Source organism: Ovis aries, chromosome 3 (genome assembly GCF_016772045.2).
Source record: "Ovis aries strain OAR_USU_Benz2616 breed Rambouillet chromosome 3, ARS-UI_Ramb_v3.0, whole genome shotgun sequence".
Classification (NCBI taxonomy): domain Eukaryota; kingdom Metazoa; phylum Chordata; class Mammalia; order Artiodactyla; family Bovidae; genus Ovis; species Ovis aries.
The window spans coordinates 19,303,542-19,330,310 of NC_056056.1; the positions used below are offsets into that span (position 1 = coordinate 19,303,542).

The window sequence follows — 26,769 nt, forward strand, 5'->3', positions numbered from 1 at the left end:
TTTTGCAATGCACACAAATACTAAATCATTATGTTGTGCACCTGAAACTAATATAACATTATATGTTAACTGTACCTCAATTTTAAAAAGCTGTAAAACAAGGCAATACCTAAACTATTTTCTATTAAAAAAAAGAATAAAGAAGACATTACGCTAAATTAAAAAAGCTAGACCCAAAAGGACAAATATTGTAAGAATGCATTCACATGAGGCACTTATATTCATATAGAAAGTAGAATTTTAAAAAATAACTTTATTTATATTTGGCTGCACTGGGTCTTTGTTGCTTTGTGAGGGCTTTCTCTAACTGGGGCAATTGTGGTGAATGGGCTTCTCATTGCAGTGGCTTCTCTTGTTGGGAAACAAGAGCTCTAGGGTGCACAGGGCTTCAGCAGTTATGGTGCATGGGCTTAGCTGCTCTGTGGCATGTGGGATCTTCCTGAACCAGGGATCGAACCCATGGCTCCTGCACTGGCCAGCGGACTCCCATCCACCACGCCACCAGGGAAGTCCAGAAAGTAGAATGGTTTTTACAAGAGATTGCTGGGAGGGAGGAATGGGGAGCTAGTGTTTAATGAGGTGATAAAACGTTCTGGAGATGGATGGTGACAATGTTTGCATAATGCTGTAAGTGAGCACTTGAAAATGGTTCAAACAGTGAATTTTAGCTTAGGTATATTTTACCACATGCAAAAAAAGATAAATTAATCTAATAAAACCTTTAGATCTTTCAGTTTAAATACAGGGATTAGCAAGACAAGTTAAATGATAATGTGAAGACACATGAGAGAAACGTAGAATGTGGGACAGTCTACAAGAAAACAAGCCTGGACTTTGAAAAGTTTGTGTCATGGAGGAAAATGGTGGAGGAGTTGTTCGAATCAAAAGAGACTAAAAACACACAATAACCAACTGTAATGCACGCATTTAATAGGATCCTGCACAAAAGATGAACAAACCAAATTAAGAGACGTATGGACTAGATATTAAGTGATATACAGAATTGATGTTAGTTTTCTTAGGTCTGAATATGGTTATGTTAGAAAATGTGGATACTTTTAGGAGCTACCTGCTGCAGTATGCTGAAATATCTAGGCATGAAGTATCATCTACAACACACATCAAATGATCCAGAAAAAAACAAAGTGTCACATACTTGTAGAGGAGGATGGAGCAAATAGGGCAAAAGGGAAAAAACTGTTGAATCCTAGGTGATGGGTGAACACTGTAGACTTCTTCCCATTTTTCTGTATGTTGAAAACATTAAAAAAATATATATATTTATCTGGTTGTGTGGGGTCTTAGATGCGGCATGTGGGATCTACTTCCCTAACCAGGGATTGAACCCAGGACCTCTACAGTGGGAACCTGGAGTCTTAGCCACTGGACTACGAGGGAAGTGGCTGTAGAATACATTCCTTAAATTAAAAAAAAATTTTATTTATTATTATTTTATGTTTTGGCTGTACTAGGTCTTGGTTGCTGTGTGGGGGCTTTCTCTAGTTGCTGGGAGCAGGGGCTTTTCATTGCCACTGCTTCTCCTGTTCTGGAGCTCTGGGTTCCAGGGCACGTGGGCTCTGTAGCTGTGGCCTGCAGGCTCTGTTGTTCCAAGGCATGTGGGATCTTCCTGGACCATGGATGGAACCGAGTCCCTTGCATTGGCAGGCAGATTCTTATCCACTGGGCCACCACCACGGAAGTGCCTGTTGAAAATACTGTTAATAAAAAGTTGGAAGAGAAAAGTTGCAGCTGTGCAGTGAAAGGAGCTGTGTGACCTCGGGCAGTCTCCTTGCCTCTCGGGCCTTCAGTTCAGTTCAGTTCAGTCGCTCAGTCGTGTCCGACTCTTTGCGACCCCATGAATCGCAGCACGCCAGGCCTCACTGTCCATCACCAACTCCTGGAGTTCACTCACACTCACGTCCATCGAGTCGGTGATGGCATCCAGTCATCTCATCCTCTGTCGTCCCCTTCTCCTGCTGCCCCCAATCCCTCCCAGCAGCAGAGTCTTTCCCAATGAGTCAACTCTTCGCATGAGGTGGCCAAAGTACTTAGTCTCAACCTAAGACCAGGGCTGAAAACACCTACTTTCCCACTGTCTCTGGATTAAAGTGTAAATCGCCTGGTCCAGCAGCTATAGGGTCATCGTCATTAGTATTACTATGACAGTCTCCAGTACGATGTCAGGTATATATGGAGGCGTGAGCGGCATCGGGAAACTCACTTGAGCTCCCTGGGTGAGCTGACCCTTAGTGATGCTGCCTAGGGGTGGAGCGAGCGAGGGGCAGGGTAGATGTCACTACGCCGCATCTCTCGCGCCTCCAGGCGGAAAAAAAATGTGCGACTTCTGTGGGGCGTGGCCACTGGGGGGCGGGCGGCGGAAGCGGGGTGAGGCTTGCGGTGGCCGGCGTGGGATCGCAAAGCTATGAATGAGCACGGCCTCCCGGAAGTTGGGGGCGGAGCCTCCGTGTGCGGACCTGTTGCAGAGTAGCTGTCAAAAAGGGCGCTGAAGGGAAAAGGGGGAAGATCCCAGCGCCTGGCGGCTGCCGGGAGCATCCTCTCTTCCGGGGATTGGGCCGGACCTGGTCCCGCCGGGGCCCTTTCCCTCTACAGTACCCAGGGAAAGAGACGGACCGGGCCACTGCAGACCAGAACCTTGATCCGGATGTGTGACCCCTCGGCGGGGCCACGTAGCCTTCGGCCCTTTCTTCCTCCTTTGTAAAGTGAGAGCAGTAAAAACCCGATGTAGGAGGAAGTCGGGACAAGCCGGAATGACTCAGAGGTGGGAGGAGGGGACGGTGAGGAAGGCGGCTTACCGTCCCCCACCTCCACCACCACTGCCTCGTGGCTGTTCAACAGAAAATGAAGTCACAGCTTCTGGCTCTCAGAGTGCCTTTATGGTACCCGTGCACAGACTATATAGCAGGAGCTTATAAAAAAGCACATGGTGCCTGGGGCAGCAACCAAAAGGAGCAGCTCGGATATGGATTACCCGAAATCAGAATGTGAGTCAGGTATCAGAGGATACCAAGGACTCCTCGATAGTTTTGTTAGTTTTATGGCTGATAAAGCTATGATCACATCTGTCAATAAAAACACCCATTTTCTGAAGGTACATGCCGACGGGGAAACTGACGTCTGTGAGTTGCTTTCAAACACATGATTGAGACCAAAGTTTTAGTTGTTGCTTTGTCTAAGAGATATAATGGTCGCTGGTCTTTCTTCTCAGGCTTAGAGAACACTTTAAACACAGTATACAGTACTTTTAGAAATAGACCTCTGTGGGGAGGTCCCTACCCCCACCTCTTAAAAGTATTATATCTAGAAAAGACATTGTACAAAATCCAAGCCTCACTCAGTGACAGCCCTGAGTGTGTGCGCTGTTAGAGCTTATCCTGGTTAATCATTTCTTTCCTGGATCTCATCAGTCATTCCTGGCGTTTTGCCACATGCAGGGCAAAAATCTACGGCAAATTTGAAAGGCCAAGTGTAAAGTAAAATTAAAATGTTACTAAGTTTATGTCTCCACCATCACCCCAATGGAGGTTTTCAACCTCCTCTTCAAGCTCTCTGAGGCCCAATAAGCAGTAAATGGGCTTGTTTAGGCTTCCCTGGTGGCTCAGACGTAAAACGTCTGCTTGCAGTGCGGGAGACCGGGGTTCGATCCCTGGGTCAGGAATATCCCCTGGAGAAGGAAATGGCAACCCACTCCAGTACTCTTGCCTGGAAAATCCCATGGACGGAGGAGCCTGGTGGGCTACAGTCCACGGGGTCGCAAAGAGTCGGACACAACTGAACGACTTCACTTTTAAAGCAGTAAATGAAGTCATAGTTATTCAATCATTCTCTGAACTTTTTCTCTGAATCTTCGCTCAGTTTGCAATTTTAAAAACACTGTCTACGTTGAGGGCGAGATTTCAGGGGGAAACTTCACCAAAGACCCTCTCTCTCTGTTATCAGCTTGAAGGTTTACAATGGACTTCGTATTGTTCATGAATGACCTCATTTAGTCTTCTTACTTTATTAGAAAGCCCACAGCTTAGATATGGCTGCAAGCCCATTTCACCAGCGAGGGGACAACAGATGACGTGTCCAAGGGACACAGCCATTGCACCCCGGGGACCCTGTAGTTCCGCGGCCCTAACCGTTAGGCGGTCACCACCGGCCAGCCCCCTCCTTTGCCGGACCTCAGGAACCTGGCACCCCCACCCAGGTACACACACGTATCCAGATCGCCGCAGCCACATCTCCCTCGCAGCCAGGGGCGTTTTAAGGGCCTCCGTACCAAGCTCATCTGCAAAAACCATTTACGCGGAACCGAGAGCCGGGTTCCAGAGAGGTCTTCAGAGAGGTGGGGCTCCGCGGGGGTGGGGAATTCGCTCCCGCTCGCGGGCTGGCGGGCTCCAATCGCGTTGCTTCATTCAATCCCAAACCGTCCCGGGGACGCGCGCGAGAGCCTGCGCGCCCGCTAGGGCGCACGGAGCGCGCAGGGGCTACAGCCTTTGTGCGACTAGGCCCTCGGCGAGGCGGGCGGCGGCGCCCGCGGCCCCCCAGAGGCCTGGGAGGGGCAGGTGCCGGGGGGTCCCGGTAGGGCAGGGACTGGGGGGTCAGCCTGTGCTCCCGCGCAGCGCTTGAATCTGTGTGGGGTGGGTGGGGGCAGCCGGGATCCAGCCAATGGGGAAGTGTCCCCGCCCACTGGGCCGGCGCCCGGAGCTTTAAATATTCTCCCGCGGGGCCGTGCAGGGGCTCTCGGGACTCGCGCGCAACCCCTATCACACTGACCTTCTCGCCACCATGCTCTCCGTCCGCGTCCCGCTCGCCACCATCGCTGACCCGCAGCAGCAGCAGCTCTCGCCCCTGAAGGGGCTCAGCCTAGCAGACAAGGAGAACACTGTGAGCGCCGCGGGGGGCGGGGGCAGGGCGGCAGGGTCCTGTGGGGGGGTGGGTGGGGGCGCGGGCAGGCCTCTGACCATGCGCCTCCCTGCAGCCCCCTTCCCTCAGCGGGACCCGCGTGCTGGCCAGCAAGACCGCGAGGAGGATCTTCCAGGAGCCCTCCGAGCCGGTGAGTAGGTGGGCTGCGGTGGGGGCGCCCGGCGAGGGGGCGCTGCAGGCAAGGAGGTGCGGGCGGAGGCTGCTTGGCGCCAAAGCCTCATTGTCTGCTCTCAAACCCTACCCACCTCTCCCGGGCGCGCGCTGCTTTCCCGCCAAAGTCTGTTCCCTCCCCAGCACCACTGCACATCTGGACATTTCCTATTTCCCTAAACTCCTATAGAATCCAAGTATGACAACCGACTTATATTCAGCCCCATGAAATTTCTGATCATTGGAGGTATTCTGCTTGAAAAAAAAATGACAGTTTCATGGTTCGCCCTATACTTAACTTTTTTTTTCCCTTTTTCTCCCCCAACAGAACCCTAAGCTATCTGCCCCCAGTGTGGAGGACGAACCACTTCTGAGAGAAAACCCCCGCCGCTTTGTCATCTTTCCTATCGAATACCATGATATTTGGCAGATGTATAAGAAAGCTGAGGCTTCCTTTTGGACAGCTGAGGAGGTAATCAGATGCAGCAACTAGGAGACTTAAAAGACCCTTTGCCCATTGCCTCTCTAGAGGAAGACTCCAGCCGGGCCGGCTATATAACATGTTTGAAATATGCTTTGCTGCCCTCTCTGTCCCTCTTTGGAATGGTTGTTCACTCAGGACATGAGATGTTCAAATTGGCAGAATGAGGAGTATATAAATCAGGTGGTGCTGGTAGACTTATTAAAGTTGAACAATTAGGCCTACGTGTGAGGGTCCTGCCGGCTTGAACCCTTCGTGAACTTTTGTATTTCAGGTGGACCTTTCCAAGGACATTCAGCACTGGGAAGCCCTGAAGCCTGAGGAGAGATATTTTATTTCCCATGTGCTGGCTTTCTTTGCAGCAAGTGATGGCATAGTAAATGAAAACTTGGTGAGTTCCCCCCCATCTGCCCCTCACCCCCGAAAAAGTACCTTTATTCAAGATTTATGAGAGAACTAACAATTCTCTTTTTTGTCTTTTAAAATTTTGCACACTGAATGGGTATATATATATATATATATATCTATCTGTAAACCAGGGTTTATATTCTATGGCATTTTCTGTTCTATAGTGTACTTTGCAGTTATTTCTTCCTTATGGTATTTTTTCCCCCAACTGTAGAGAAACAATGTTAAGACAATATTAAGTGATAGTAATAGATCCAGAACCCTAGTAACTATCTATTTGCTCTCCTTTTTGTGGCTTTGTTGTTTTTTTTTAATAACTGGTCACATATATGTCTTGAGTGCATCCTCCTTGGAATGAATGGAAATGAATTACTATGTCTAGCTTATAATGATACAAAAAAGGAAGTGTGAGGCAACCAGTGTTCATTGAACTGCTGCTGGTAGATTTTCCTTAAACTGATCTTTGTGTTTTACCACTAGGTGGAGCGGTTTAGCCAAGAAGTTCAGATTACCGAGGCTCGTTGTTTCTATGGCTTCCAAATTGCCATGGAAAACATACATTCTGAAATGTATAGTCTCCTCATTGACACTTACATTAAAGATTCCAAAGAAAGGTGAGTATTTGGGTGGTGATATGCCAACATATTTAGGATTACTAGTTGTTACTTTTTGAAATTGTGTAGGGATAGGAAAATGACTCTAAAATGAGCAAGTCAAAGAAATTCCTAGCACCCATGGTCATGTCTGCTCTTAAGAACAGGCCTAAATGCACTTTACTAGTCCGTTGCTAAAAACAGTTATAAGGTTACTCCATCCTTTTAGAGCTGGAAACATACTAATGAACATCCAATCTAATGCCTTCTGAAAAAACATTCCAAGAGACTGTCTGATGAGCTAAACCTTAGGTTTGATAGTTTTCACGTCTGGCAAATCTGTCAACCTACAGTGTGAGGCTGGTACAGGGTGGAGTGGGGAGAGGATACAAAGTTGAAGATAAAACCAGCCTCTTAAGGGGCTTGCAACATAATATAGAAAATAAGACCTAGGAATATAAATGGAGGAATTATATAATAAATAGCACAGAGGCGGCAGTGAACCATGAAATTAATTCAGGCACACAGCAATTTGCCTGAAATGATGGTATATGTTGGGGAGTAACCGAGAAGAAATGTGAGTAGCGTAGGGACTATTTAACATTGTCAGGATTGACTGGAGAGGAGGGGAGCACTAGAAATAGGCATTTGAGTAGTCTGGATACTAAAGTCAGCTTCAGGACAAGAGCCTGTGTAGAACAGAAGTGGTGAAGCTGAGGAATAGCCTTTTGTAGATGATGTGGAAGAAAGTGAGGAGGGAAAATGAGTGATGACTTGGAAGGCCAGCAGGATGGAGGAAACTCTGCGGGTGTGGAGGGTGGGGTTGTAAAATGATTTGAACATGTTTGCAGACAGAAATGAGACAGAAATGAAAAAAGATAGTAAAGGTAGGGCATGATTGGAGGAGATTACCAGAAGGGAGGGATCAGAAAGGCCTGATGGTTGAGCTTTGAAAGCTAGGGAGAGGCAAGACCCAGGTTGACAAGGAAAGAGAATAAAAGGAGCCCAAGGTCTGATGAAAACAAGCTCACTGGGACAGGCTGGGGAATCTCTGGACTCCCAAAGTAGGCACAGGTAGGAAGAGGGTATGACCTGAACTTGAAATAATGAAACCAATCAATGCTCTTGATAGACTGAGGTTGTGGGGCTCAGTATGAACTAATGAATACCTAAATTTTATTAACATAAACCAAATGGATTTTTGATATTTTTTCTAAAACATTGGAGGGAAAAGCAAGCTAGTAAAAATAAAACATTTCAGTTTGAGTCCCAAATTGGTCTTGGTCCCAGTGCTCTTACCTAGAAGCTGATACTAGAAGTCTTTGCTAGAATGACTGATCATCTGTGTGTGCCTACCAGGGAATTTCTCTTCAATGCCATTGAGACGATGCCTTGTGTGAAGAAGAAGGCCGATTGGGCCTTGCGCTGGATTGGGGACAAAGAAGCTACATATGGTAAGGGACTTTGCCCCTACTTACCGCTGAGCTTCATTTTCTAAGTGATTTTACTGGTTTGTTCCTATGAACACAGGCAGATACAGAAATATTTTGTTTTTAACTGTAGGAGAACGTGTGGTAGCCTTTGCTGCAGTGGAAGGCATCTTCTTTTCCGGTTCTTTTGCGTCTATATTCTGGCTCAAGAAACGAGGACTGATGCCTGGCCTCACGTTTTCCAATGAACTTATTAGCAGAGACGAGGTGGGTCTAATTCAGATAATAGGCTGACCTACACCCCAAACACCGTGTTCACTGAAGGGAACCCAAGGTGTGAGATTGCCTTAAATGCACATTTAACATGTGGGTTCAACCATAGGCATCTTGGCAGAGAATGAAATAATTTGCTGAAATTATTTTGCTCATATTCTCAGTATACATAGGTATTTCCCTATCTATGGAATTTTTTTTAGGGGAAGTAATATTATTTCTACCTGGTCTTCTGTGTGATCCTTCTGTACTTCAAAATTAGTTGGCGAACATCTCTGAATCCATTCAGGTCCAGTATGTCTTTGAATGCACTTGGATTAAAATGCCAAAGAGGAAAGTAAAGGTGCCCAGATGTTCTGTATAACTCCCATCAGCGTTATCTGGGTGTGTGTGTTCTCAGTCATGTCTGACTCTGTGACCCTGTGGACTGTGTAGCACGCCAGGCTTCTCTGTCCGTGAAATTTTGCAGGCAAGAGATACTAGAGTGTTTCCATTCCCTTCTTCAGGGGCTCTTCCTAACCCAGGGATCAAACCTGCATCTCCTGCATTGGTAGGTGAATTCTTTACCATTGAGCTGCCAGGGAAACCACTCCCAACATTCAGTTCAATTTAGTTCAGTTCAGTCGCTCAGTCGTGTCCGACTCTTTGCAACCCCACGAATCGCAGCATGCCAGCCCTCCGTGAATGCACTAAGACTTGCAGACTTGATTCACTTGAAATTGCATTACTATTACTGAATTTCCAGACATTAGGTTATAAATCTAAAAACTAATGAGCCTATTCAGAGTTTTGCCTTTCCTGCTGGAAGTAGTGGTGGTGAATGTTAAAGCTCAGGGCTGTAGGAAGGAAGAATGCTGAGAAAAATTTTCTCCCACTCCTTGGCAACCACAGAGGAGTGAGGACCAGACCTGTCTTGTGGGGCCCGAGCCTGCCTAGGTGACACAGCAGTTGAGTCATCTTCCCCTTGACTTTTGAAATGTCTGACCACACAGGATGTCTTACAAGAATGCCAGCCTAACACAGTTTCCTCTTCCACATTAATGATAGAATTCTACTGCTCTGTTGGTGACTTTAAACCTTTTTCTTCTAGGGTTTGCACTGTGACTTTGCCTGCCTGATGTTCAAACACCTGTTGCACAAACCTTCGGAACAGAGAGTAAAGGAAATAATCGTCAATGCAGTTAGGATAGAACAGGTGGGTAACACGGGGAGGCCTTGTGCTTACTAGAAGACCTCTTAAGGCTTCCGTTTTATTGAGAAGCTATGCTCTGGCCCCTAGGAGTTCCTTACGGAGGCCCTGCCTGTGAAGCTCATTGGGATGAATTGCACTTTGATGAAGCAGTACATCGAGTTTGTGGCAGATAGACTTATGCTGGAGCTGGGCTTTAGCAAGGTAAAGTATTGTGGGTAGCCCTCTGGTCCTTTCTGAAACCGGTGTTCTGTGCTTATGTTTTGCTATGAACATTTTCAGGTTTTCAAAGTAGAAAATCCATTTGACTTTATGGAGAATATTTCACTGGAGGGGAAGACTAACTTCTTTGAGAAGAGAGTAGGCGAGTATCAGAGAATGGGAGTGATGTCAAGTCCGACAGAGAATTCCTTTACCTTGGATGCCGACTTCTAAGTGACCTGAAGACGTGCTCTTACCTTGCTGATTTTTTTTTCCTTCTCATCAAAAAAGAAAAAAATCAGCCACTTGAACCATATCAACGAGCTACACCATGAATTGTCCATCATGTTTACTAATGGCATCTTTAGCACTGTGTAGCTACCTCAAAATCAATCCTGTTAATGCTAGTGGGGTCACCTAGATGGAAAGTAGTCGAAAGCTACTCGGGTTCTTGAAAGATCTTGTCTGTGTTTGGCTTTTGCAAGCAGGCTAGCTGAACAGGACTTACTTTGGGTCTTAACAGCCACTTTCTTGGCCTCCAAGTGTAAGGAATCCAGCAAGTTTGATCCGCAAAGATTATAAAGAGTAACCACCACAAGGCTGTAGGAAGACATCAGACTCACTGCTTCTGAGCAGATTTTAAAGTTTACTTATGATTTGTATATAAAACTGGCACTTTACATACAAATAAACATAGTTTGAACTGTCAGGGTAAAGGCTTGATTTTACCTAAATTTGTTGGTTTCTGCACCAAATATAAAAGTATTCTATTTACCAGTAGTGGGAGTCAATTCAAGATTTACTAGGTGACCAGAGTAGGTTAAGCCTATGTAAACTAAGCATGTTATTTTTCTTCTTTTCTTGAATGAATTGAATTGAAGCGCTTTTGACTCAATCCTGTGCATGCCTAGGTATTAATATCAGCCAGGTGGTGCCCTCTAGAACACAGGTTGGTGTCCTGCTCTAGAGCCCAGGTTGAGTATCTCAGGATAAGAGATGAGAGATCTCTAGGAACTAAAGTTCAGATCCAGGCTCACTGTAGGTAACCTGGGTGTGCGGGAGGGGCTGTATCATTTAGTTTCTCAAATTGTATGTTCCTCAACTTGGCAAGTTAGTTTGAAAGATCCTTGAAGAGTCTTCTTAGCAGGGATCCAAGATATAATATTAACATTGTAAGTTGGTTTTGAAATCACCCCTGAATGAAAGGACCCACCTATATAAGATCTTTCTCCTATTAAGTGGTAAAGGCAGGACTGAAATATCCCCTCCTAAAAGTTGAGTGTTTATTCTGATTTTGTGAAATTTGTAAGTAGGTACTGTTGACTTAACCATTTATACTTTTAAGTTAGAAAAGTTTTATACTATCTATGTTTTTAAAATATTATATCTGTAGTTTATACTTTGAAATAATTACCCAATATTACTTTCCAGTTCATAATTGAGTAGTTACCATTCAGTGCAATGACTTCTAGGATTTGCTTAAACCTTAGCATCATCTGCTGGATTCTTAAACGGCAATAGAAAACTAGTGTTATGTGAATAATTAATACATGTTCCACTCATATTAATTTCAGAAAAGAAAGTATAAACTTAATTGGTATATTTAATAGGGCTGGTTTGAATCAATCTGCCTTTTTATTCCTTCCTCCAAAAAAGGCAAGATGTAACATGGAAGGAAATAAGCGGCACTCATCAATCTTTTGGCTGTTTGTTAACACATTGTGTTGTGTGTTGGCTGACCACTGGCCTGTCCCATTGTCAGTTACCTTCATTGTATAAATGGTACAATAGTTGATTTAAAATTTTCTGTAATATGGGATCCTTCTCTATCTTAAATTATTGTTGTAAAGTTAATCCAGATTGTATGGTCCTTAAACTTAGGCAACACAAAAATAAACACTAGCTGGCATGGTCAGGTACAGGTGGAAGTTGGAAGCAAATTTTAGGATTCTACCTCCCATTAGCTGTGTGATACAAGCATTAACTTCCACCAACTAGGATCCGGTTTCTTCATCTGTTTAAAGGGAAACAGATTTTGTCTAAAACGTCTCAAAATCCTAATATTGAGTACTGCACAAGTGTTCAGTGATTTCAATAAAACTGCTCTTGTGTTAGTTCCTTGGTAACATTTGTGTTTCAATCCAGGAAGGAAAAACTAGAAAGTATTTCATAAATATTGCATAGGGGTTCATGTGCTTCCTGCAGTTCTGGGAAGGGGGCTTTGTTGTGGCTGTTCTAGCACAAGGTGTGGGAAACGGGTTCACTTGAAAGGTGATGCCCCAAAGCATCTACCGAACTGCATGCGGGTTTGTAAAACCAGGAGCAAGGGAGTTGAACTTGGCTCACAGTCTCAGGCGAGCCACCTCTTGGGGCCTGAGTCTCCTGGACTAGGGTTTTTCTTTGCTGGCCCCCATCAGACTGTCCCTCTTTTACACATTTACTGTCTGTAAATGCCCTTTCCTGGGGCAATCCCACTTCCCTTCACCTCTTCGTCCTTAAACTAACAAATTACTCATTGTGTCCCCACTGGTGATGTACAGTCATTCATTGAGCAAATGGCAGGCTCCCCGCCGGGCACTGTTCAGATGTCAGAGGTGGGTCAGAGGACAAAGTCGTCCCTGTGAGGTTAGGTTTACCCCTCAGGAGGAAGCTGGGTGCCTAAGTAAATCCCAGTTAGATGAGATGCAGTTCTGGAGCCAAACCTGGGGAGACAGCTGCGGGGATGCTGGTCAGGGGTAGCATTTAGGAGTGGAGACACTGCTTTCCCTGGTGGAGGCGGGTTTGGGATGAGCCTTCCCAACTGCTTTTTTTCTGCTTCACTGCACCGAGATTCCTTCCCTGTACTCCTATGAAGAATGTTCACTTAGGAGGCACAGATTTTAGCCACTTCCTGTCTTGGAGCTTGGGCTTCCCTCGAAGCTCAGTGGTAAAGAATCTGTCTGCCAATGCAGAATGTAGATTCAGTCCCTGGGTGGGGAATCCCATGGACAGAGGAGCCTGGTGAGATACAGTCCACAAAGTCACAAGAGATAACTACCTTATCACACAGCCTCCAAGGATTACGCCCTTGGAGTGGCTGGTCGATGCCATTGAATTTGTGCTGGCATTTGGAGTGGGTAGAATTGTGTTCTGTGTCCTGGAGGAGTCTCAGTGGAGAGCTTTGCCTTTTATCCCAAAAGCACTATCATACTTCCAGGCAGCTAGCTGTGCTCTAAGGACCATCAACTATTAGCCTCCAAGCAGGCAGCTCACGGTCATGTTTTTTCTTGCGACCCACCTATGGTGGCTGCCTGAGCCCTCAGATACACCCCCCATTGAGTTTACCTTGGGAGAGTCTGAAACATTTGACATTGGGATGGACTTTATATGGTTCAAACCAGTGGTTTTCAGTGCTGGTGGGCATTATAATCACCCATGGGCTTTAAAACACCTGGTAACCTGGATCCCACTTTCGGTTTCACTGGATGTGCTTTCTGATTGGGCTCCAGATGTACTGAGTCCCAGCACTTATGTAGGAGGCACATTTAGTCACTCCTAATCCCTGGGATTCTGCTCCCTTGGTGTGGCCCAGCCCGGCTGCCATAATAGTGGTGGGAGCCTCCCCTTGCCTGCCAGGCATCCCCTGGCCTGTGATCCAGCCTGAGGACTGGCTTCTTGCAGAGATGGTATTTATAAGTGCCCTTTGGCCAGGGAGGGGCTTCCCTGATAGCTCAGTTGTAAAGAATCTGCCTGCAATGTGGGAGACCTGGGTTTGATTCCTGGGTTGGGAAGATATGCTGGAGAAGGGGTAGGGTACCCACTCCAGTATTCTTGGGCTTCCCTGGTGACTCAGCTGGTGAAGAATCCACCTGCAACATGGGAGACCTGGGTTCGATCCCTGGGTCAAGAAGATCCCCTGGAGAAGGGAAAGGCTACCCCCTCCAGCATTCTGGCCTGGAGAATTCCATGGATTGTGCAGTCCATGGGGTCGCGGAGAGTCAGACACAACTGAGCGACTTTCACTTTCCCTTTCTGGCCAGGGAGCTGTTCAGTAGGATTAAGATCCTGATACTGTCTTAACTTCAGAGCAAGACAATCCCAGCTCCTCAGTGAGTGACCGCAGCTTTGAGGCCCTACAATTGCATGGCTTGGCCCATTCAGACCAGCATAGACTTTGCTTGGATCCTATCCACCCCATCCCCTTCTGTAGAGGGGGCTCCTCCTCCTGGTGTACCCTCAGTACAGTCATTCCCTGGAGTGGATTCAGTAACTACAACCACCTTGTTCAGTTGTGTCCAATCCTGTGGACTGCAGCACACTGGGCTTCCCTGGCCTTCACTAGCGCTTGGAGTTTGCTCGAAATTCATGTCTGAGTTTTAAGTCGATGATACCTTCCAACCACCTCATCCTCTCTTGCCCTCTTCTCCTGCCTTCAGTCTTTCCCAGCATCAGTGTCTTTTCCAAAGAGTTGACTCTTCGCATCAGGTGGCCATAGTATTGGAACTTCAGCTTCAGTGTCAGACTTTCCAATGAATATTCAAGATTGATTTCCTTTAGGATTGACTGGTATGATCTTGCTGTTCAAGGGACTCTCAAGAGTTTCCTCCAACACTAGTTTGAAAGCAACAGTTCTTCAGCGCACATCCATTATGGTCCAATGCTCACACCTGCACATGCTGCTAAGTCACTTCAGTCATGTCCGACTCTGTGTGATCCCATAGACGGCAGCACACCAGGCTCCGCTGTCCCTGCGATTCTCCAGGCAAGAACACTGGAGTGGGTTGCCCATTTCCTTCTCCAATGCCTGAAAGTGAAAAGTGAAAGTGAAGCTGCTCAGTCGTGTCCAACCCTCATCGACACCTGTACATGACTACTGGACAAACCATAGTTTGGCTCTAAAGATTAAAGTGTGGCTCCAGCAAGATGGTGCCTGAAAACCCTCCTGCTTCAGACACCTCCCAGTGATAAAAGTTAAGTGTCTGCTGACTTCCTAAGAAAGGGAGATTCTCAGATGCTGGGAACAAAGACAGTGACCCTGGGAGACTGCTTGGAAGAGCCCCGTTGGTTTCTTTAAGGAACCAACAATCTCTCTTGTTGGTTCCTTAGAGAAATCAGGGTAAAGGACCAAACACCCTTGAGTTAGCTGGGAGGGGTTGATCGGCACTAGGGGAGGAGTTAGAACCAAAACATCTGCACAAAGCAGGACTTTGAAATAGAAATAATCTCACTAGCCCTGGGGAGAGGATGAGGGTGTTGATCTTTCTGGACTTTGAAAAAGGCAAAACCCTAGGTAGGCCTGCACCTCTCGGATTCGTGGTCTAGAAACTTGGGGGAGAGGCATACCCCCAACCCAGCTGTGCGTGGTTCCCACATAACAGAACATACAAGGAAGGGCTTCCCTGGCGGTCCAGTGGTTACGAATCGGCCTTCCAATACAGGGGACGTGAGTTTGATCCCTGGTCTGGGGAACTAAGATCCCATCTGTGTCAGGGCAACTAAGCCTGTGTGCCACAGCTAGAGAGAAACTGGGGTATTGCAATTAAGACCCGATGGAGTCAAATAAAGTTAAATAAAATACTATTAAAAAAAAACAGTTAAAGAAACAAGCCACATGACTGTAGGAACAATGGGTATAAAAATTTCAAGAATGTGGATTAATAAGATAATAAGTACTCTTGCCTGGAGAATCCCTTGTACAGAGGAGCCCAGTGAGTTTCAGTCCGTGGGGTTGCAGAGTTGGACACGACTGAGTGACTGACACACACGTGATCAAAGGAAAAAGTGAATCAAACCTATAGAACAGAACTATAAATAAATAACAGGCCGATTTTTAAAGAACCAGCTGGAATTTCTAAGAATACAACACTACTGGGATTCAAGCTCTTAGACCTTTAAAAAATAGCCTGCTTAGTATGATTAGACATGGCTGATGAATCAGTGACCCTCAGGGATGTAGCTGTAAGGAATTACCTGAAAGTAGGTGGAAGACACCTTATTTCTAAAGGGAGTTCATACAGTGGGCAATGTCGAGGTAGTCATGTAACTTCCCGGAGTTGACTTGTCCTCATAATCAGAGTCCAAGGATGCCCATCCTCCCACTTCCAGATGGCACCTTCAGAGCAGGGTTCTGGGGCCAGTGTAGGCTGGCCAGGTGTGACCCATCACTGCTCGTGATGTGAGCAGGGCAAGTTTTGCAGTTTGGCCACACTCACCTAGGGACAAGCCAGGTGAGGGGTTGAGGCCAGGCCTGTAGCAGGGGAAGAGACATGGGGGACTGCTCCTGCACACAGGCCAGTGTGGAAACAGCAGGGCCCTCCAAGTTTGGGGGTTGGGGCTGAGTCTCCCTGGGTGTGGCCTTGACCTGAGAGTTCAAGCTCTACCTGAGACTTCCTGTGACCCAGAGAAGGCCTCTAACTCCGCACCCTCTGAATCGGCCCTCCTGGCTCTGCAAGATGGAATCTGCTTTAGGAGTGAGTAGAGCCTGGGAGAAGGCAATGGCACCCCACTCCAGTACTCTTGCCTGGAAAATCCCATGGATGGAGGAGCCAGGTGGGCTGCAGTCCATGGGGTCGCTAAGAGTCCGACACGACTGAGCGACTTCACTTTCACTTTTCACTTTCATGCATTGGAGAAGGAAATGGCAACCCACTCCAGTGTTCTTGCCTGAAGAATCCCAGGGACTGGGGACCCTGGTGGGCTGCCATCTCTGGGGTCGCACAGAGTCGGACACAACTGAAGTGATTTAGCAGCAGCAGCCTTGGAAGGTTGGTTACCCTCTCCTTCCACCAGAGGCCACTGACGACCCTTGTTGCTCACAGTCAGTCTCGTGACCAGTCACCGTGGCCAGATGGCTTGAAAGGAGGATCTGGTTACTGCCAGCCAGAGCCAGGCTTAGGGCTTGCATTTAGTTTGGGCTAGCGGAGGCCCTGTTTTTCCCCCAGGCCTTGGGGTTTAGGGTACCGAGGGTTTGGGGGTGCTGCAGCCACCTTTCAACCATGAAGTAGACCTGTATTGACTGTGCATCACACACACGGGAAAAGAGAGCTGATTTGCAGAGAAAGAGTGTTCCGTGACTTCATTTTCTGGATCCAGCCATGCCTGAAGTCCACACCCAAATTATTCCTTTAAGTAAGCCAATGAGTTCACAACAGCCCTGAGTTCCTGTGATCTGCAATCACCCTGGGGCAGGGAGAATTAGATCCATTTTACAGATATAGCCTTGAGGCACAGGGAGGTCACCTGCCTTGCTGGGAACCACAGAGATAAACAGTGGCTGACCAGGACTGGAACTCACGTGTCCTGGCCCCCATGGCCACCCTCCATCCCTTTACCCCTTGGGAGTGATTGTTCTCCTTTATGAGAGGACTGGCACCCAGGCCACCATGCTGGTCCCAAGAAGCACTTCTGGAGCTGCTCCTGCTGCTCAGGGACCTTGCCAGGGGCCCGTGTCCTCGTCCTGCCTTCCCTGTGTACCTGGTGTGGTGGGCAGGCTGCACTCTGCCACCGTGGGCCTGTGGCCCGCCTCCCTGTTTGTAAATTAGAGAAAGTCATCACCGGCCCAGGCTTTGGAGCCACCCTTGGCTGCTTTCTGCCTGAGTCCCGCAAATAAGCTCGCAGTGAAGCACCAGAAAGGTTGAATCCCAGGTTTAGTAATGGGAGCAGTGACTGCCCTCCGGGGGTGGAAAATGGGAAGTTTCCAGTTGTTTCCAGAAGGTGCCTAGAAGCCTGGCTGCCTATGTGGCATCTTGCTGTGCCTCTCCTATGGGACCCCAGGGACCCCCGCCCCCACAATGCGCTCCTGCTTGGGAAGGCCTGCAGATGGGCGCCAGGGGGCCTCCCTCCTGTGAAGCCCGCTTCTGTCACTGCAGGGACAGCAGCAGCAAAGACGATTTAGAAACTGTCACCATGAGAATTAGGCGACTAGTCCTGGTGTGTTTTTCAAACAGCTTTACGGAGATACAATTTCAGTGGTTTTTAGGATAGTCACAGAGTTGGGTTCACACAACCCACTTTAGAAAGATACCTCGTCCCCCATCAGCAGCCCCTCTCCACTTCCCCTCCACCCCAGCCCCCGGGGAACCAGTGATCAGCAGTTCTGTCTCCTTAGGTTTGATGTAACATAGTTTTGAGACGCTCAGTAAACAGAAGTTATTAATGGAAGAGTTACTGGATTTTATTTCTAAGACACATCACTTAGAATGTTAGAGGCAGCAAGGAGGGGATGGGTCTGCCTTGCAGAGAGAGATTTGATTTATATTTCAGAAAGCTCTTTTTCCCTTGGCACATTAGAAAAACATTTTGCATTAAAAAAAGATTCCTGACATTGCCCGGAAGGGGACTTGGCTGACTGAAATGCTGGGCAGGCTGGCGGACCTTCATTCCATCCCTCCCTGGTTCATCAAACATTAACCGAGCCCTCCTCCCTCTGCTGTGGGAGGGACGTACTGAAGGTCAGGGGTCAGAACACCAGGCCCTGGGGCCAAATCTAGTTCCACGCCTATTTTTTACAGACTCTGAGCTAACAATGTTTAAAAATGTATCAAAAGAATAAAATGTCATGATACATGGAAGTGATATGAAATCTACATCTCAGCACCCACTGGATGCTTCCTCCGGCACATGGCCACATGGCTTGTTTATGTATTGCGACAGAGGTTGTGCTGTGTGTGGAGCTGAGATGTTTTCTCTCTGGCCCTTTCTAAAAAGTGTTTAATGACCTCTGCGTGAGGCAGGACCTTGCTCTTGAGGCATCCACGATCAAGTCAGGAAACGGGAAAGCGGTAGATGGTCAGTAATGGTCAGCTGGAGCCAGCAAGTACCCACTCGGGAGCTGGTTAGTACATTTTCAGGAATTTTTTGAGTGTATTCACTTGCTAGGGCCACCACAACAAAGCACCCTTGACTGGATGGCTTGCACACAGACGTTTGCTTTCTCATAGTTTTGGAGGCTGGAAGTCCAAGATCAGGTTCTTGGCAGGTTTGGTTTCTCCTGAGATCTCTCTCCTTAGCTGGCAAATGACTACCTTCTCACCATGTGGTCCCGTGGTTGTCCCTCAATCTATGTGTGTGTTATTCTCTTCTTAAAAGGACACCAGTCAGATTGGATCAGGGTCCACCCTTATGATCTCATGTAGCCTTCATTACTTCTGAGGTAATGGTGATTGGGATTTCAGCATATGAATTTTGGGTGAGGGGACTCAATTCAACCCATAGCACTGAGCATTGTTAATTACAAAAATAGTTGTTAATTACAGCCATTTTTAAAAATTGTTGTTGTTCAGTTGCTAAGTCACGGCCAACTCTTTGCGACACCTTGGACTGCAGCATGCCAGGCTTCTCTGTCTTCCACGATCTCCTGGAGTTTGCTCAAATTCATGTCCATTGAGTTGGTGATGCCATCCAACCATCTCATCCTCTCTCACCCCCTTCTCCTTCTGCTTTCAGTCTTTCCCAGCATCAGGGTCTTTTCCAATGAGTCGGCTCTTCACATCAGGTAGCCAAAGTATTGGAGCTTCAGCTTCAGCATCAGTCTATCCAATGAATATTCAAGGTTGATTTCCTTTAGGATTGACTGGTTTGATCTCCTTGCTGTCCAAGGGATTCTCAAGAGTCTTCTCCAGCATCACAGTTTGACCTTTGTTGGCAAAGTAAGGTCTCTACTTTTTAACGCACTGTCTAGGTCTGTCATAGCTTTTCTTCCAAGGAGAAAGCATCTTTTAATTTCATGGCTGCAGGTCACCATCTGCAGTGATTTTGGAGCCCAGGAAAATAAAATCTGCCACTGTTTCCACTTTTTCTCCATCTATTTGCCATGAAGGGATAGGACCAGATGATATGATCTTTTTTAATGTCGAGTTTTCAGCCAGCTTTGTCACTCTCTTCCATCTTCGTTGAGAGGCTCTTTAGTTTCTCTTTGCTTTCTGCCATTACAGTGGTATCATCTGCATATCTGAGGTTGTTGATATTTCTCCAGGTAATCTTGATTCCATTGTGATTCATCCAGCCGAGCATTTCGAATGATACACTCTGCATATGGGGGCTTACCAGGAGGTGCTAGTGATAAAGATCACACCTGCCAGTGCAGGAGGCATAAGAGAATCAGGTTCAATCCCAGGGTCAGGAAGATCCCCTGGAGGAGGTCATGGCAACCACTCCAGTATTCTTGCCTGGAGCATCCTATGGACAGAGGAGGCTGGCAGGCTACAGTCCATAGGGTCGCAGAGTTGGTACAATTGAAGTGACTTAGCATGTACTCACACACTCTGCACATAAGTAAGCAGGGTGACAGTATTCAGCCTTGACATACTTTTTTCTCAATTTTGAACCAGTCTGTTTTTCCATGTTTAGTTCTAACTGTTGCTTCTTAATCTGCATACAGGTTTCTCAGGAGGCAGGTAAGGTGTTCTGGTATTCCCATCCCTAAGAATTTTCCACAGTTGGTTGTGATTCACATAGTCAAAGCCTTTAGCATAGTCAGTGAAGCAGAAGTATGTGTTTTTCTGGAATTTCTTTGTCTTTTCTATGATCCGATGGATTACAATTTGGTTTCTGGTTCCTCTGCCCTTTCTAAATCCAGCTTGAACATCTGGAAGGTCACGGTTCACGTACTATTAAAGCCTAGCTTGAAGGATTTTGAGCATTACCTTGCTAGTTTGTGAAATGAGCACAACTGTATGGTAGTTTGAACATTCTTTGGCACTGCCTTTCAGATTGGAATGAAAACAGACCTTTTCCAGTCCTGTGGCCACTGCTGAGTTTTCCCAATTTGCTGGCATATTGAGTACAGCACTTTCACAGCATCATCTTTCAGGATTTGAAATAGCTCAGCTGGAATTCCATCACCTCCACTAGCTTTGTTCGTAGTGATGCTGACTAAGTCCCACTTGACTTCACACTCCAGGATGTCTGAGTCTAGATGAGTGACCACACCATTGTGATTATCTGGGTCATTAAGACCTGTTTTGTACAGTTCTGTGTATTCTTGCCACCTCTTCTTAATTTCTTCTGCTTCGGTTAGGTCCTTGCCATTTCTGTCCTTTATTGTGCCCCTCTTTACAAAAAAGTTTCCCTTAGTATCTACAATTTTCTTGGAGGGATCTCTCGTCTTTTCCATCCTCTTGTTTCCTCTATTTCTTTGCACTGGTCCCTTAAGAAGGCTTTCTTATCTCTCCTTGCTATTCTTTGGAACTCTGCATTCAGATGGGTATATCTTTCCCTTTCTCCTTTGCCTTTTGCTTTTCTTCTTTTCTCAGCTATTTGTAAGGCCTCCTCAGACAACCACTTTGCCCTCTTGCCTTTCTACTAAAAATTAAATTACATAAACTTGCAATTAAATAAATTATATTAAAGAGAAGCATGATCAATATTCAAAAGTCTATCTTGATACATGTTGCTATCATTTTCCATGCGTCTCGGGCTGTCTACATTTGTTGCATGTTACTGGGCATCTCTTTCCAATTCCATGACCTGTGACATCACTTTGGTAGCTCAGAATCAGCTTTTGGATTTGATACATGCTGCAATTCAGGGTCCCCTCCCATAGAGACAGTTGTGACCTCTGCCGGCACAGCAATGACAAAGGACGCTAAGTGCTGAGGCAGCGGTCACCCCAGGCCTTGTGTGGGTCTGGGGGTGAGGGGTGATGGCAGAGGTGGTGCGTGAACCACCTGGTGGGAGAGAAGAGAGGAGTCTGAAGGGGTGGGTCAGGCCCTGGAACGCCAGTCAAAGGGGGGTCTACTTGCCCCAGCGGCCAGGTCACGGGGAGCCATGGAAAGATATGGAGCCAGCTGCAGGGGGACAGACGAGGGTGGCGAGGGGGTTGCTGCCTGTCAGTGGGTTTGTGGTTGTGCCTGTGAGTGAAGTGTGGATGCAGGGCTCCGTGACTTGCTTCCTCCGTGTCCTCTGCAGGTAGAAGGCCTCCACGGATGCCAGCTGACAGGCTACACCCTCCCATTCATTCCGAAATCTCTTAACAGGGAACTCAGCCTTCCATCTCCAAGTCGAGCTGGAGCTGGAAATTGCCTAAATGTCAAGCAGAAGGGGAATGGTTAAAATAAATCACGGGGTATGGACCCAGTGGAGTAATAACTAGTCATTACACATGGTAAATATGAAGGCTATGTTGCAACGCAGGAAGCTGGTTCCAGAGTAATGGGAGATGAAGGAGCTGAACAGAAAATTATATGTGCCTGGTGGTTACAGTGACATAAGTGATCTAGAAATACGGGTCCATCTGGATAAAGACAGGGTATCACAAATGGAGAAGTGAAGTCAGAGTGGTGGGAGGGAGAGCCGTTTGGCTTTCTGTTCTGTGTTTCTGCTTTAATTTTCGATTGAAGAGCAGTTGCAGCAAGGAAGGGCCACATCTCTCAGGCGGATGGCTGCTCTGGCCCCCAAGGAGCTCAGGGCAGAGGGCCCAGCCCCGGAGCTGTGGCGGGAAGCGCTGGCCCGTGTGGAGGCTGAGGACCCCAGGCTGCCGCTTGCTGGGCTGCGTTGGCGACTCCTGTGTGTACCCTCTCCTCTGCTATGCGCTCTCGATGCTGCTCAGAAGGTTCTGGATCTGGCTGGGACCCAGGAGCCTGCTGCTTCTGTCACAAGGGCTGGCTGGGGGAAGGTTGGGGATGCTCTGAAGCCTCTTTCAGTTGAGAGAACTGAGCCCGGCTAAGTCCCGCTTCGCTGTGTGCAGACGGAGCTCACAGGAGTTCAGGCTGCAGATGGCAGAGCCTGACTTCAGGCGGTGCCCTCTGTCTCCACCACCCCTACTGGGTCCCCCTCAGGGCTTCAGACAGCTGGTGCCAGCCAGCCATGCTCTGCGATGCCCTTTGTAGGCTGTGCTAGGATGGCGTTCCTTTGCTCGTAGGGCCTCTCCGTGGTCAGTGCCAGCCCCTTCTGGGCAGGACCCATCTCCTTCACATCCCTGGTTTCTGCCAGCAGAGGCAGCCAGAAGATAGATCATGACGTGGCTGAATGGGGGGACCCCAGGGTCCGGGAGCACTGAGTTAGGGTCCTGTGTCCCAAGGTCACAGACAGGGAGTGTGATCATCTCCGGAGACGGGGGCGTAGGGAGCCGGGGATGAGCCCCCTCCATGCACCTGGGAAGGATAGAGCAGGAGGGAGTCGGGGAGCTAGTCCAGGGTCAGAAACACTGAGCCCAGGCGAGGCAGACCTGGCCGTCTGGAGGAGGGGTGAGGCCTGGGGCTGGGAGGCCATTAATCCCAGCCCTGCTGTGTACCCTTGCTGGTCCAGGCACCGGGGAGACCGGGCCCTGGTGCAGAGCGTGTGCTGGTGGGGAGACAGAAAGCCCGCTGATCCGGGACTCGCCACTCTGCTGGAGGTCGGGCGGGGGCCGTGCTCTGGACAAGACCAGGGCAGGAGGGGGCGCCAGGGAGGCAGTGTGCTCTTTGCGGTGTGTGGTCAGCAAAGGGCTCTCTCTCAGGAACTGGAGGAGGAGTTGGGGGACACAGCACGCAGTTAAAGGGAGGAAGCACGTTTCCTGTGGCCGCCAGACAAGTGCCAAGGCCCTGTGGCAGGAACCTCCATTGTCTTTGCGTGGTCAGAGCAGAACGAGGGGTGGGAGATGGGGCCAGGTCAGTGGACGGGGTGGGGGGGGGGGTGTCTGTGCGTGGAGGGTTGCATGGGGCCTTGCAAGCCCGGGGAAAGAGTTTGGCTTTTGTTCTCTGTTATGGGATGAGGAGTGTGGGGAGTTTGGGAGCAGTCTTCCATTGTCAGAGGAGCACTCTTGTTTCTTTGTGTGTCAGCCACCGGCCGGGATGTCCTGGTGGAGGCCAGAGACCCGTTCAGAGGCAGTTGCAGGTGCCCAGGTGACGTGATGTGACCTGCTCGTGTGGGGAGAGCAGCAGAGGGGTGGTGGGCGCGGCCATGTCCTGTCTGGATTTTGAAGACAAAGCAGATGGGATTAGCTCTGGGGCTGCCTGTTGTGGTGTGAGCCGAGAGTCAGAGGAAGTAGCCAGAGCAGGGCGCCTGGAGGGACATACGAGAGGCCTGTCCTGGGCAGGTCACCTTTGAGGTGCCTACTGGGTCACAAGCAGGTGTGCTTCCCCAGTGGCTTAGTGGTAAAAAGTCTGCCTGCAATGCAGGAGAGACAGGTTCGATCCCTGGGTCAGGAAGATCCCCTGGAGGAGGAAATGGCAACCCACTCCAGTATTCTTGCCTGGAGAATGCCCGTGCACAGAGGAGCCTGGTGGGCTACAGTCCATGGGGTTGCAAGTGACTTAGCACACGCACAAGCAGGAGCTGGACAGGCAGGTGAGAAGGTGGGACTGGAGTTCAGGGAGGAGGCCTGACTAAGCTGGAGACAGCCTTTGGGGGGCTTTGATGGGTAGGTGGGACCTGAAGTCAGGAAGCAGGTGTAGACGAAGGGAGAGGGGGTTGAGGGCTGCCCCATGAGGCTGGAGAAGGGGGCAGAGGAGGAGGGCCGCTGGGGCTGCTGGGGGAGGCTGGGGACAAGGGACACAGCAGGCTGCAGGAGGAGGGGTGTAGCTGGCAGAGGGCGAGGGGGACATGCCAGGTCCCCAGGGCCGAGGGGCAGGCGGCTGCAGGCCCTGAAGGCCTGCACCTGCTCCCTGGGGTGCTTTCCTGCTCCCCCTCTCTGTGGGTGCCCCTGACTATTGCTGGGGAGCAGCAGTTTGTCTGTCCCCTGTACAGGGCACCTCTACCCCAACCTGGCCCAGGCCCAGCCCTCTGGGTCCCACCAGCCTCTGCTATTCGATGTGTGGTCAGCAGGCTGCATGGCTTGTGGACACTGGATCTCCACGCATTTTCCCCCTGCCCCGTGGGCCCCTGCTTGTCTGGAGCCTCAAGAATCTGCGTTCTTAGGAAGCGAGCAGTCTGGGCCCGAGTGGTCTCACCTGGGGCGGGAGGGCTGCGGGTAGGACAGAGGGAGGGTGGGCAGGGTTGGCTTTCGTGACACGTCGCCAGTGCTGCCAGGGCACCAGGCAGGGGTTAGGTTGGGGTTTGGGCCCCCAGGAGGTTTCCCAGGCCCTGGGCTGGGTTCCTTTGTCCTTCCTGGATCTTGTCCTTGGAGGGGTGACATCCCTTCCTGTCCGCCGGCTCACCTCTCCCTGCTCCGCCCATCCAGCCCTCTGCAGTTTCCACCACCTTCCCCACACCCCCATCCCTGCCTCAGTTTCCCCTGCAGTCTGGCTTCTTCCCCACCTCATCCCCAACACTATATGGGCCGAGACACTGGGCCTTTACTTTCTTTTCCCTAACATTGATACGTCATGTCGCTCAGCTGGTGAAGAATCCGCCCACAATGCGGGAGACCTGGGTTCAATTCCTGGGTCAGCAAGATATACTGGAGAAGGGATAGGCCACCCACTCCAGTATTGTTGGGCTTCCCTGGTGGCTCAGCTGGTAAAGAATCCGCCTGCAATGCTGGAGACCTGGGTTCGATCCCTGGGTTGGGAAGATACCCTGGAGAAGGGAACGGCTATCCACTCCAGTATTCTGGACTGGAGAATTCCATGGACTGTATAGTCCATGGGGTCTCAAAGGGTCGGACAGGACTGAGCGACTTTCACACACTATTCCAAGCACTTTTCATATACTGATTCACTCGCTCCTCACAACATCCATTTACAAGCGAGGGAATGGAGGCCCAGAAAGGTTAAGTCACTTCCCGAAGGTCAGTTCAGTCAGTCATAACTTTCCTTCCAAGGAGTGTCTTTTAATTTTATGGCTGCAGTCACCATCTGCAGTGATTTTGGAGCCCCCAGAAATAAAGTCTGCCACTGTTTCCACTGTTTCCCCATCTATTTGCCATAAAGTGATGGGACCGGATGCCAAGATCCTAGCTTTCTGAATGCTGAGCCAGCTTTTTCCGAAGGTCACACAGCCAGTAAGGGGAGGAGCTGGCATTTGAGCCTGGGGGAGCCCAGTACAGTGGCTCTGAACTTTCAGGTCTATCGTGTGCTGCCCCCTTGTGGCCCCTTCAGTTCTCACCTGTGTCCTCTGGGCTGTGCTCTGGGGGGCCCTTCTCAGTGCCCTTTGCCTCCTCCACCCGACCCCTCCCCGTGCTCTCTCCTGTCTCTCCTGCAGGGTTTTTCCCCAGGCCGTCTGCACGCCCGTCTGTGGAGTTGCAACTCTCCAGACCTAACGTGCAAGTGGACATCTCCGCTTCGGCGTTCCACTGCCATTCCCCAAGTTACATCCCCAAGATGCTCACCATCTACAGCTTCCTCACCCTACGAACTCCCAACTCTCCAGGTCAGGGATCCAAGCTGCTGGAGCGGCTCTTCCTGCTGTGGCCAGGAGGGGGAGCCTTCCCTGCCACTGTCTCCCTAATCTGCACCCTCGTCCATACCATCCTGGGCAATCAGTCCCAGAGGCTCCCAGGCAACCCCTCCTAGTGGAGATCCAAGCCATCCCTCCTGGGTTATGGCCGCACTCATGCTCATGGTTCCCCCACTCTCAGTTCAGTTCAGTTCAGTCGCTCAGTTGTGTCTGACTCTTTGCAACCCCATGAATGCCAGGCCTCCCTGTCCATCACCAACTCCCGGAGTCTACCCAAACCCATGTCCACTGAGTCGGTGATGCCATCCAACCATCTCATCCTCTGCCGTCCCCCTCTTCTCCTGCCTTCAATCTTTCCCAGCATCAGGGTCTTTTCAAATGAGTCAGTTCTTCACATCAGGTGGCCAAAGTACTGGAACTTCAGCTTCAGCATCAGTCCTTCCAATGAATATTCAGAACTGATTTCCTTTAGGATTGGCTGGTTGGATCTCCTTGCAGTCCAAGGGACTCTCAAGAGTCTTCTCCAACACCACAGTTCAGAAGCATCAATTCTTTAGCACTCAGCTTTCTTTATAGTCCAAATCTCACATCCATCCATGACTACTGGAAAAACCATAGCCTTGACTAGACGGACATTTGTTGGCAAAGTAATGTCTCTGCTTTTTAATATGCTGTCTAGGTTGGTCATAACTTTTCTTCCAAGGAGTAAGCATCTTTTAATTTCATGGCTGCAGTCACCATCTGCAGTGATTTTGGAGCCGCCCAAAAAATAGTCTTCCCCCGCTCTGCCCTCCTCCAGTCGGTTTTCCACGTAGTCTCCAGGTGATCTGTTAGAAAGCTGATCAAAGGATGGGCCTCCCTTGCCCTCGCACTGCTGGAGCC

The 26,769-nt window shown here is 49.0% G+C and overlaps 1 protein-coding gene and 1 long non-coding RNA gene across 2 annotated transcripts; one reads left to right on the plus strand and one right to left on the minus strand.

Moving 5' to 3' along the window:
* Nucleotides 1–1,419: 1,419 nt before the first annotated feature.
* On the minus strand, nucleotides 1,420–4,606 carry LOC132659563 (uncharacterized). Its single transcript, XR_009600117.1, has 2 exons — nucleotides 4,283–4,606; nucleotides 1,420–1,703 (listed from the first exon to the last, which is right to left on the minus strand). It is a non-coding gene; the product is annotated as an uncharacterized LOC132659563 (long non-coding RNA).
* Nucleotides 4,607–4,740: 134 nt separating this feature from the next.
* Nucleotides 4,741–11,768, plus strand: RRM2 (ribonucleotide reductase regulatory subunit M2). The gene is made up of 10 exons (XM_015094219.4): nucleotides 4,741–4,890; nucleotides 4,985–5,059; nucleotides 5,408–5,551; nucleotides 5,835–5,951; nucleotides 6,449–6,582; nucleotides 7,921–8,015; nucleotides 8,125–8,258; nucleotides 9,355–9,459; nucleotides 9,544–9,657; nucleotides 9,736–11,768. The coding sequence occupies exons 1-10, from the start codon at nucleotides 4,792–4,794 to the stop codon at nucleotides 9,886–9,888; spliced, it is 1,170 nt and encodes a 389-aa protein (XP_014949705.2). The 5' UTR covers nucleotides 4,741–4,791; the 3' UTR covers nucleotides 9,889–11,768.
* The last annotated feature ends 15,001 nt before the right edge of the window (nucleotides 11,769–26,769 follow it).